This window comes from Silene latifolia, chromosome 1 (assembly GCF_048544455.1).
Source record: "Silene latifolia isolate original U9 population chromosome 1, ASM4854445v1, whole genome shotgun sequence".
Lineage (NCBI taxonomy): Eukaryota > Viridiplantae > Streptophyta > Magnoliopsida > Caryophyllales > Caryophyllaceae > Silene > Silene latifolia.
This window is the reverse complement of record NC_133526.1, coordinates 82881280-82894386: the sequence shown is the minus strand read 5'-3', so window position 1 is coordinate 82894386 and position 13107 is coordinate 82881280. Positions and strand designations below refer to the sequence as shown.

Below are 13107 nucleotides of genomic sequence, written 5' to 3'. Positions count from 1 at the left end.
GTATGTCAAATAAAACGACATTATTTTTCTGTTGACGTAATATGTGAAGAGTACGTAAACAAAAATCAAAATTAAAAAAATTTCTGGAATTCTGGGAAAATCCATGACATTCAATATAAGATGAAATGATATAATGTTGAATAAGTTGAGTAAGGATTAACTGATGTAATGATATTGGATTTTGGAATACCAATATGTTTGATAGGTAACCTCTATTTATAAAGGGTTAATAATTCCATTTATCGTTTATGTCAGTAGGTTGGTACGTAATCAATTTACTCTAGATCATAATTTTATTTTGGTACAATGCTCGAGACAATTTAATATGCCCTCACATTCATGGCAATTTCTCTTTTGTGACGGACACTATTCGTCACAAGCTTGTGACGGATAGTAGCCCTCTCACAATATGAGTGGGGCGCTCCATATTCGTCCCACTTGCCCTCCCACTTGCATTTGTGTGAGAGGACCACTATTCGTCACAAACTTGTGACGGATAGTGGCCGTCACAAGCAAGACGCTTTGCACATTCATTCCAAAACTATTTAGGAGCACACAAATTCTTATTTTAGACGGCTTATTTCCCGTCTTTTAAAAAAACAAAATTTTGTGATCATTTCATGTTTAAATGAACTCCCTTCGTCTCGGTCGATTGTTGTCCTTTATTTTTGTCACAAAGACAAGGTAAGAGTAGGGAGCCAATTATAAGATAATGACAAGTATACCAAATTGAGTGTGAAAGATCATATTACTCGTAAAATGCAATCCTAAAATAGAAACGACAGTAATTGACTGAGACACCCCAAAATGGAATAGAACAGCAAATGACTGGGACGGAGGGAGTATGTAACTAGAATAGTCTAGCTAATTTTATGGCTTATGATAACTTGTTTTCCTAAAGGGGTCACATTTAACTGTAAAGTTATCTCAAAATTCCGTCTTTTTAGAAAAAAAACTAAAATAATCCGTCTTAAAAAAGACCCTACAAATATTTAACCCATTACATATTAAATAATAACTAGTTTGGATGCCCGTGCGTTGCAACGGGATAATTAACTTAGCAAAAAAAATTGGTTATAAGGTCTTAATATTTACATCTTATGTCTAATCATTTATGTAGATATGATCAAAAGTCAAAACATCTCATTTAAGAGACGCAAAAGATGTTGGGTTGATACTAATTTCCAAGGATGCCTCATATTTATAACCATAAGACCACCAAATCTTATGTTAATCTTTTCGATGTGGGACAATTCTATTATTTTTATATAATCCTATACGGAGTATTATTTTTCAACCTGGGACATATAACATACTAAGAAGTACACAATTTTATATATGTACAAATTATATGAAATCTATACGCTAATGATATCATTTTTTTGCATGAATCAAATTATGTTATTTTCATAATTTTATTAACGATATTTTTTTGTCAAATGAAATCTAAAAGTTTTTATATAAAAATTCGAAACATCACTTGAAGATAATATAGGAAAAAAATATTATAATAACTAAAAGATTCTCCACTTTATTTTTTAAATAAAAAAAATATTTTTATGATACTTTCCTAAATTAATTTTTAAGATCACCCCACCTTATGATAATTTTCTGATGTGGGACAATTCAACTATTTATATGTAGTATATTTACCACAGTTACATTATTTTTCAATGTGGGACAAATAACAAATGAAAAAGTACACCATCTTTTTTGCACCTATTTCGATATCCAACCCGATTTAATAATGAGAAAATATTACACTATCTATTTATATTCGTACGTTTTTTTCCATTTTTTGTCATAATTAAAATATGTACAAATGATATGATTTAAATTACATTTTTTTTCCTAACACGACTTTTAAGATGTAATTGAGGGAGCAATCAAATGTATAAACAAATGCAAAATATTTTCTTTTTCTGGTGCGATTTTGATTATTGGTTAAAAATTATGATGTGTTTTAGTTACTCAAATGTAATGAGGCATAATAATTACCTATATTTGAAAGTTTAAAAGATTTAATTCTACTATTTATCGAAGTAAAAAAGCTCATTATTGATTTGTTTGTGGATTCAAGATCTTTTTATGCAACACTTGATTGTATAATAATTCATAAATTTTCTATTTTATTGCCGAGATTATCATTATATGACACATCAATAACCAATTTATGTATATTTAGCATCCATTTTATTTTTTAATTATGATTTTATCTTAAATAAAGTTATTATAATATCGATTGTCTTAAAATAAACATTATAATATCACTAATATAGTAATATATAATCGCTTTTATAAATATCTACGTGATTAATATTTGTATAGTATTGTTGTAACTAAGGTTTGCCGCTAATACAAACTCTTATAAGAACTCTCTAAGATAATTTTCAAGCGATTCAAAAGATTTTGGGTTGATACCCCTAAGTTTCAAATATGATTCATATTTATAATCATGTGATACGTCACCTCATGATAATCTTTTAATGTGGGACAATTCAACTATTTATATGTACTCCCTCCCATCCACTCCAAAGGTAACATGTGCACACTTTTTGTGAGAGGAAAAGTGGGTCCATGTTACCTTTGGAGTGGATAAGAGGGAGTAGTATATTTACCACACCTACATTATTTTTCAATGTAGGATAAATAATATACTTAGAAATACACTATCTTTTTCGCACCTAATTCGACATCTAACCCAGTTTAATAATAATAAGAAAACACTAAACTATTTATTAATATTCGTATAGTACATTTTTTTAACTTCTTATCATAATTAAAATATGTGCAAATAATATGATACTATATTCTCATGCTAGCATTTATTTACCACGAATCTAATTATATAATTTTTCAAAAAAACAATTATGTTACTTTAATTTGTTAAATGAGATGTATAAGTTTTTATACAAAAATTATAAACATCACTTGGACATAATATAAAATATATATATATATATCATATCGTGGAGATAATGATATAAACTCTTAAGAGCTCTCCAAGACAATACTTAAGATACACAGAAAGTTTTGGGTTGGTATTTAGGTTCTAAGGATTTCTTCTATTTATAATCATATGATCACCCACCTTATGTTAAACTTTCGATGTGGGACAATTCTATTATTTATACGTAATATATTCACCACACCAACATATTTTTCAATGTGGGACAAATAACATACTTAGAAATACACCATCTTTTTCGCACATAATTCGACATCTAACTCGGGTTAATAATAATGAGAAAATACTATACTCCATCGATTCAAGACCAAATACAACATTCCTTTTTTTACACTATTCATGAACGAATAGAATCTGTATGATTCCTTGCAATACGTAAGACAAAATATGGTCATGTGGGATCTTATTTGCTTCACCTATAAAGTACAATGAAAATATCAAATTTTTAAATTTTTTATAATGTAAACTTAAAGATATTTACGTTGTAATTTGTGTCTTGGCAAGTGTGTAAATGAAAATTTTGTATTTGGTCTTGAATGGAGGGAGTACTATTTATTAATATTCGTACGTTTTTTTTTCTAATAATTTTTTGGCAAATGAGATGTATAAGTTTTTATATAAAGATTATAAACATCACTTGAATATAAACATAATATAGAAAAAATATTTATATATCATACTGTGAAGATAATGATATAAACTCTCAAGAGCTCTCCAAAACAATACTGGAGAGACTCAAAAGGTTTTTGGTTGTTATATAGGTTCCAATGATGACTCCTATTTATAATCATAGGATTACCCACCTTATGTTAGTCTTTCGATGTGGGACAATTCTATAATTTATACGTATTATAATCACCACACTAACATTGTTTTTCAATGTGGGACATATAACATATTAAAAGAAGTACACCATCTTTAATACTTGTATGTGCAAATCATATGAAATCTATACTCTAATGAACGCATTTTTTACCACGAATCTAATTATATTATATTCATAATTTTTATAACAACATTTTTTTGCCAAATGAAATGTCAAAGTTTTTATATAAAAATTAGAAACTTCTCATGAATATAAAATAGGAAATATAGATATTATAATAATTAAAAGATTCCCCACTTTATTTTTTATGTGGAAAATATTATTTATAAAACTTTCCTAAATTAATTTTTGATGATGTGGACGCTCTAGAATCGCTCGAAAAAACTCTCTTTTATATATATATATAGATGAAAGGTGAGTAAACGATATGGAGTATATATAACAAGTAATTTTGATAAACAAGATTGAAAGATGGCTCTTCGCCAAATATCATCGTTCCTCTAAGCTTAGCCAATAACTTTCTAGGTAGTCTGAAGAGTCACGGGCGAGAGCATCTAAGAGAGGGAGGGAGTGAACTAGGTGTCTATTTAAAATTTAAGTTTAATGAAAGCTTCTTTAAAAACTCTTAAACACTTTAAACAATGCTTAGATGAAAGGAAAAGTCGATACTTAGAACTAGAGAGTTAGAAGTATTCAACAACGATTCAGCAAGTTTGTTGGGTTTCACACAATGAGGTAACACCATTGTGGGCAGGATAATGTGCAAGTATTCGAAAATACCTCGTGTGAAATACACTAAATGGCCCAGGCTATCTCATGTATTTCACACGAATTGGCCCATGTGGTTTCGTGTATTTCACACGAATGGACCACCTTCATCTTCCTCGATTTCGTTATTCGTCTTTTTTTTTTTTTCATTCAATCAAACGCAATTAATCACAAACAAACAACCTAATTTGGCTCTATTCATCACAAATCTCTACCTAAATAAACCTATTCAAAAATCTATACTACCCAAACCATTTTAATTGGGTTATAAAAACAAATTAAAATAGATACATTCTAGTTTGGGAGGAATGAAGGAGAATTCCGTTTGAAGTGGTTTTGTTTTCGTTGTTATTGATGAAACGGTTTTTAAAATTTGAATTTGAAAAAAAAGAGTAAAGGAGAGTGATGGTGGGTTCTTGACAAAAAAAAGTAGTGATGTTTTAATTTGAAAAGGTGTAGCGGTTTTTTTATTTTTGAAGCGGTTTTTTATTTTTGAAGCGGTTTTTAATAAAATACGAAACTCGAGAAGAAATAATATACAAACAAGTTTGTTGGGTTTTTTTATTATTCAAGGGCAAAAAGGTAATCTTTAGGGGCGATATGAGTAAAACTAGGGGCGATCTTTAGCAACCCCGAAAAATATACACAAACAAATCCTCCTTCCTACTCAAGGTTCAATTATAATTTTCCCAGTAGCATGCCCATCCATAATTTTAGCCCATGCATCTTCAGCTTTACTCAGGGGGTATCTCGAGTCGACTACTGTTTTAAGCTTTCCTTCCTTCACCAAATTCACCACATACTCAAAGTTCTCCGTCTTTGGTGACAAGAGCAGCGGAACCATCTGCTTTTTCGAGAATGTGAGTTTTTTCACAGCATAAGTCCACATGGTGCCTGCGCCAGGAGTCAAATCTATGACCTTCCCTGTATCGCTCAAATTGGGTTCAAAGGTTGCCCAAGGGCAGGCAGGTCCGCCATGGATGACATAGTCGTATTTCTTCCCAGAAGGGCTCTTCAAAGCGGCTCCTTCGGGGGTCTTATAGTCGAGAACTTCATCGGCACCCAAGCTCTTGACAAAATCCAGATTGCGGGCGCCACAGGTTGCAGTGACATGTGTGTTCCCGAGCTTAGCTAGCTGAACAGCGTAGTGGCCCACACCGCCAGAGCCAGCAGTGATGAGTATGTTTTTCCTATCACCGGTCCCATCAAGTTTGATACATGCTGCCTGGGTGAGTGCCTGATGAGCTGTCATAGCAGCAATAGGTAGGGCCGCACCGTCAGCTGCTGACACTTCTGGTGGTCGAGCCACTGTAAGATGCTCCTTTGCAACAGCATACTCCGCTAAACCACCTCCACCCTGTAAGCCATTATAAAACTATTTCACATCCCCAAAATTTTTACGAGGATCAATTCTAATTTCTTGTTACAGTTATGTTACCCAGACTCGGTTACAAGTTGTGGATAGAGGCACATTTCTAAGTCCTGCCTTGCCCTAGCTCAATTGTTGATCCCCAGGTCTCTGTCCACATATGAGGGCGAGTGAATGGACGTGTTCAAAATAGAAATTTGATTATAACAGTTATAAGTCGTAAATATTTAGAGCTTTCTTTAAGAAATTTGTTTCAGCAAAAAGTCATTGTTTTGTGGAAAGTTGTGGAGTAAAACAAGTTGCAAATGGTTTACCTACTTTCATTTTAGGTCAAGGGTTTTTTTGTACTTTAAAATAGATCTTCCACATGGACGTGTATTAAAAATAAGAACGGGACTATAAGCTGTAAATATTTATTAAAATGGAAATTTGGTGGGAAGTTGTGGACTAAACCAGTTGCAAATGACTTTCATTTAGAAAATTTATTTTCCGACTTCCTCTATAGGAGGCCTGAAGGGCAATCAGGCACAAAAGAAGACTAAAAATTTGCACTGGATGAGTTGTAAGTGGTGACATCAGGCAGAATGCTTGCCTGTCAAACAATTGCGATAAATTCATACAGATACATAGGCAATGCAATCTCCTTGATCGTACATTCGTACCGGTTACAGGTCATTTGGGTTGGACCATATCTAGATCAGGTGATCACAGGCCGGGTCATTTGGGTTGTGAACTTGTGATCATTAAGGTTTATGTTCCAACTTCCAAATCAGTCAGTTCAGGCACTGGCCAATCCTAGTGAGGTTAATCTTGGCTGGTCTAGTTATAATTGGGGACGGGGTAGCAAGGGAAACTTACAGTAGGGGTAAGCAGGGCCACGACTTTGTCACCAGCTTTGAATCTCTTGATTGCTGATCCAGCCTGAATCACTTCCCCTGCCACATCAGTTCCTAACAGCCGGAAAGATTTTTCCGTCAGGAAGAATATTTTTCAACACAAGGATAAATTGTACAGCAAAAAAAGGCTTTGGTTATATTAAGACTCATCCACTTCATTAAGGGATCGAAGCTACACATTAGACACATCGCCGGAAAAAATTGTGCAATACATTGAGGAACTTTGGGAGGTTAGTCATGACCCTTCCTAAAAGGCATGCATTAAAACTTCAAAGTGGCCAAACTGAGAATGACTACTATATGATCAATCGAGCCAATAACAGTTTAGCAGGACAGCAAACAATAGTAATCATTGAATTAAACTCAGCAGACATACTAAAATAATCTGCTCAAGTAGATTCCATACACGACGCACACAAACATCCTTGGACAGGTAACTCCACCATTAAAGGGACATCACATAAATACTTGCACATATCGAAGGAATGAAAATTTGTAACCAGATGTTTCCAAGACAAGAACTGGACTTTGGAAATTGGAGAGAAATACGGACACAGAGTAACTAACAGTCACACCGACAGGCCCACATTTTTCTAGGACTTATGAGCTGTGACATCAAAGACTCCTTCTCTAACATTACCTAGTTAAGCCACAAGAACTACAAAAGAAGGAGAACAACGGACTCCTGACAAACCTGGAATAACAGGGAACTTGCGTGGTAACAAAGGCCTCAGCATGCCTTTTTGTATCTTCCAGTCAATTGGATTCAAAGTTGCTGCCTCCACCTTCAGCAGCACTTCATCAGCCTTCGGATCAGGAACTGGGACCTCAACATGCTGCACCAAATTTAGACAATCCTCATGAAATACAGTTTCAAATCACCAAATATCATGAATTATGCTTCAATTACAACTGAACTTTCTATTTATCACTGATGTTTAAAGTGGATGTCAACAAGTGTAACCTACATCTTGAATAAATAGAAATATAAAAAAAATGCAAGCTTAACGGTTCATTTCATCGATTCTTTCCTCTCTCCAAAATCAAACTAAACATTATAGACAAACATTTGCCATTATCCACCAATTCATTCACAATATGAGTTTTGTGATTATGTACACAGACAGTATAAAGCGAGGGATTTGGAGGTAAAACTAGGGTGACAATTTCCTGGTTTGATAAGTTTAGCTGGGATTAAATGAAGAGCCCCTGTTTCCTACTTCCAAACTATGCTACTTCAATTCTCAAATGAAGTATACCCATATTCAACTCGATACTCTACAGATCTGTGTATGGAATTATTACCCGACTCTTACCAATCCAAGATTTTTCTTAGCAATGATTTAAATAGAGTCATGCAATAAGGACAGGTATCTAAAGCATATAATGTGCATAGACGATTTTGTGTTAGCTCTCAAGTATCCCTTAGTATTACTTTATAAACAAAAAATTCCATATTTTTTATATTTAAGATGTGCCCCTTACCCTGTATCCTCGTTTTAAGACATAGTTTTCTTGTCTCAAAGAAGAGAACTACACTTAGATATGTACCGGAGTCTAAAACCCGTAATCAACCTCTAAACTACACTAAAAAAAAACTCTTCCAACATATGGAAGACTTCAAGGATGTATTTGGATAACACTTGAGGAGGAAAAGGAAGGGAATGGGAGTCGAAATGGAGTTAAAGAGAATTTCCTTTCGAATCTTTCCTTTTGTTGGATTGATTTTGATTTATCTTGGACATGTGAAAATGAATCCCTTCATCGCACTTCCGCTTCGTTTACCTCCAGGCTCCAAACCTATTTGCTAATCAAACAGAACAAGCAGAGCTACTACCCTTCCACAAAACCACAACACACATACAACCTTACCTCAAACATAAAATTATACTGTTAATATCAACTACCTCCAAATTAAAAATCCCCAAATATTCAACACAATTACTACAGTCTTACGCAAGTTTATTGTAACCCGGGTTCTTCTAATAATTACTCCGTACTTTTTACCTCTTATATTAATATGGATGTCTAACACAAGAGTAACAAACATATTCAAACCTTCAACCTAACATATGAAATACCTAAACATCCACCAACTTGCAGTTTTCTAATCCACACTTAAATCAAAAATTCATCATATTAATTAACTATTAACTAATATACGAGTTACATCATCAACAATTACATCAAACAGTCAAACCATTTCACAAATTAAATTAATTAATTATTATATAAGAAAACTGAACCTTATAAAATCAATAGATTAATAAAATTAATCAAGGAATTAAAACGATAGTAATAATAACCTTAAGAGCGGAAGCACCACCACCATAACCAAGATACTGAAGCGCATGCATTACTTTCGTATCCATTATTGTTGTTATTTCTGATTACTTTTCAATCAAGACATTTTAGATGGATAATATATAACGAGCGGTTGAATAGAATGGAATATATCAAGGATAATACGGTAAATTAACGTCATTGCTCTTTCATGTACAACTTTTACTCTTTCATAGACTTTTTGCCATAACTTTTCCATACCTTACCCTTGAACAAACAACAAATTCTCTCTTTTTTCTCTCTCTTAAAATTAATCAATTCTCCATCAAATTACTCAATTTTAATCTTAATTTTCATAATCAAGTCTTGATTCTTATTCATTCATTACTTCATTCTTTAATCAAATTGTAAATAATCATTTAATTGTTAAAATAGGGTTAAATTAAATCAGAATTTGTGAAATTAGGTTTATAGGAAAGAAGGTTTGCAGGGACGCAGGGTACAGCGCCGGCGTGCAGTGGGAAGGTCCGGTCGTGGCCGGCGTCGGCGTCGGCGTGCAAGGGGTCGAGATCTCAGATAGTCGGAGGCATGTAGTTGGGTAAGTCGTCTGGTCTTAGATAGTGGTCATCGCGCGTCGACCTTAGCGGGAATCTGAGGTGGTCGACGACAGTGGTGAAGGGCCGTCGGCAACGACTATAGGCTGGGTGGTGGTATGGGCGTCGTTGGTCGAGGAAGGGGTGGTCGGCAGAGAGCATATGGTGGGTGTAGGAGGGGGAAATGGGTGGTTGAATTTTTTTTAATAATTTTTATCCTAACAGTAGGGGTAGCGCGTCTGGCAGGGGAAGGGCGGTGGTTCCGGCCGACGAGTGGGGCAGGGGCGGTATTGGTGGTTGGGTCACTGGGTGGGGGTTGAAACTGGAAAGGCCAGTAATAATTTGAATGAGAATTGAAAGAGATGGGTTGAAATGGTAGGGGCATATTGGTAAATTATGTCCATGATTGAGTAAATCATGTACATGAATGAGCACCACCCTAAATTAATAGTGTGCACTTCGGCACTTCCCACATGTGAACTATTTAGAGGAAAAAAAAAAAAATTGAGTTTGCGTCACCGACGAGACGGGTATCCGTAACATCATCTCACGTGTAATTGGCCTTACGTAATTGCATGTGAGAAGGTGATACGAGAGTTTTGATGTGATCCAATATTCCGATGACATTTTATGTTTGCCAATAAAAAAATCAATCAATAATACTATATATTAAATCCGGAAATCAAGGAATTTCAATGTAATTAAAGAAAGTTATACAAATTAATTATACTATATAGTTTTAAATCACTAGCACCATGTGATGCAGGGGCGTCTAACACCCCGTGCAACCACAGGCGAAGGAACCGGGCATCCGGTTTTGAACACCGAATTTATAAGCCTTATTGATTAAATTCAATACAAAAATCGAAGTATAGTACCCATGTACATTCATATTTGGGGCCTCATTTTTTCTCGGTGTACCGGGCCTCCATTTGTTTTAAGACGCCCCTGATGTGATGGACCCGATTAAGGGATCTCAATGCAAATATTATATAGTTTGGGTTAAAATTGAATTATATAGAAGTTTGGTAATTTTCCTAAAAGAGACTAAAACATGGTCAATTTCTTTAAAATAAAATAATTAATTAAGAAAGTCAGTTTCCTTAAAATAAAATAATTACGGAAAATTCACGTGGTACCCTCGACCTTTGTCATTTTTCATGTGGTACCCAACTTTTTAAGTTTGTGCACGTGATATCCTTGAGATTTGATTTTAAAGCACAACGTGCCCTTTTTATCGTTTTTAAAATTTTCAATTGAGTATAAATCATAAACCAGAAATCGGAATTGACTAATTTTTTTTTTCCAAATTGATGACCTCTTCGAGATCTACGTATTGATAATATGAAAATGGTCATTCGAAAATTTAAAATCGAAGATATGGTTGATTTGAGATTTTCGATAAGAAAAAACCGTATAAAATGTCGGTCGACGATTTTTTTCCTCAAATCGTATATTATGGCGAAATAATCATTTAAGAAAAAAAGATTTTGCCGAATCTGAATTTCGGTCTAGGAGTTATACTCAATTGAATTTTTGTATAGCGACAAAAAGGGCATGTTGTGCATAAAAATCAAACATGGGGGGTATTATGTACACAAACTTAAAATATTGGGTACCATGTGCAAAGTGGTAAAGTTTAGGGGTACCACGTGAATTTTCCGTAATAATTAATTAAGATGGTCAATTTCAAGGAGACTAAAAGAAAGAAGATGCTTGGTAATTTTCCTAAATATTTATAGAAGTTTAGAAGACGGTCAATTTCTTTAAAATAAAATAATTAATTAGTATAAATATACATATATATATATATATATATATATATATATATATATATATATATATATATATAGAGAGAGAGATTGAATCATGTGAGACACCCTTCTTAGGGTGAGGTATTTGGACTCATTCTAAACCGTCGGATCTAAAAACTAATAACGCACCAGATAATTCCACATGTCCCGTACATCACCCAATCTAACAAACACACCTAATACTCAATCATTTACTCCTCTGGCTCCAAGCTCTTCACTTTCTCTATCTTCATCTCGTCTTCGTCTACATTTCGATCGCCATTTTATCACTCAACCTTGGATCGCCATTATCAACCTAATTTCTTCTCGGAATTAGGTAATTTTAATAAACTTATTTTATTAGTTTAATTACTTTGTTTCGCTTTTGTTTTAGTACTTTCCTTCACTCGATTTCAATTGGGCAGTTAGTTGGGACAATTTTGAGATTTATAAGCAGGGTTTTGTTGAAATGGTTGATTTACTTGGGAAAGCTGATAGATTTGGTCTTGCTCGTGGTTTTATTGAGGAAATGAATCGTCGAAAATTAGAAATTCCTTCTGAGCTTTTTGTTAGGTTGCTTAGGAGGTATTTTAAACATTATAATATTTCAGGTTATCGTGCGTTTAATTGGATGGAGGAATATGGTTGTAGTCTTGATAAAGCTGCAATTACTTTTGTTATTGCTATGTTTGTTAAGAAGAAAAGCAAAATCGAGGCTCGATCGTTTTTGATAAATTGAAGGATATTTGTGAGCTTGATGTTGTTGATTATAATAACTTGATTAAGGGTTGGTGTAGTGTTCATAAGATTTCCAAGGCTGCGAGGGTTTTTGCCGAAATGAAAAAGACGGGAATTGTTCCAAATGTGTATACTTATAATGTTTTTATTGATGGATTGTGTAGACATTGTCAGATTACGCGGGCTGAGAGGGTTTTCACAGTGATGATTGAGAAAGGTTGTCAGCCTAATGCTGCGAGTTTTAATAACTTTTTGAGTTATTATGTGAAGTTTGGGACGACCGAGAAGATTTTGGAGATTTATAATCAGATGAAGAGGTTTGGGTGTGAACCTGATGTAACTACTTATAACTGTTTGATTGCGTGTTATTGTAGGGATGTTGAGAATAGGGATGATGCAGTGAAGTTGATTGACGAAATGGTGAATAAGGGTATTGTACCCTGATTTGATTACTCTAAATCACAGGCTGAAAGGGAATTTGCACAATTTGTCCATTACATAGGTCAAAGTCAGTGAATATAAGCTTCTGGTTATATTATATTCAGTCTTTCAATGCTCATATATGTGTATTTCATATGTATACAATATACCTATGTTACTCTCGCTCGTCTTCAAGAAGTGTAGGGTCTGGCTATTAATCTTTTCGGCCGTACTGTTAAGTGTTAAAAAGTGTCTTGTGTGGTGATCATAATATGATTCCTTACCATTCTGTTTCCGTGGTGTCTTGGTGGTCGATTACGTGCTATAGTCTGGCTTTCTGCGAGAATGGATCGAGTACCTTCTTTATTTGTTGCACGGGAAGGACTCGTAACTTGAGAGCGCGGCGGTATCAAGATACAAAGACGCACTGCAGTTGAGGAGCCTATCACTCCG

At 34.1% G+C, this 13107-nt stretch overlaps 1 protein-coding gene across 1 annotated transcript; it reads right to left on the bottom strand.

Annotated features, from left to right (window-relative positions):
* Positions 1–5097: 5097 nt before the first annotated feature.
* On the bottom strand, positions 5098–9306 carry LOC141607202 (quinone-oxidoreductase homolog, chloroplastic-like). The gene is made up of 4 exons (XM_074426564.1): positions 9134–9306; positions 7522–7663; positions 6790–6881; positions 5098–5919 (listed from the first exon to the last, which is right to left on the bottom strand). Exons 1-4 carry the CDS (start codon positions 9197–9199, stop codon positions 5230–5232), a joined length of 990 nt encoding a protein of 329 aa, XP_074282665.1. The 5' UTR covers positions 9200–9306; the 3' UTR covers positions 5098–5229.
* Between the last annotated feature and the right edge of the window lie 3801 nt (positions 9307–13107).

What these genes read in the sequence shown, in the direction of transcription:
- LOC141607202 (XM_074426564.1), bottom strand. Translation starts at nt 9,199, where the DNA reads ATGGATACGAAAGTAATGCATGCGCTTCAGTATCTTGGTTATGGTGGT. An exon ending in GTGGTGCTTCCGCTCTTAAG is followed by an intron (nt 7,664 to 9,133) that starts GTTATTATTACT and finishes AATTTGGTGCAG; the next exon opens with CATGTTGAGGTCCCAGTTCC. An exon ending in TGGCCCTGCTTACCCCTACT is followed by an intron (nt 5,920 to 6,789) that starts GTAAGTTTCCCT and finishes AATGGCTTACAG; the next exon opens with GGTGGAGGTGGTTTAGCGGA.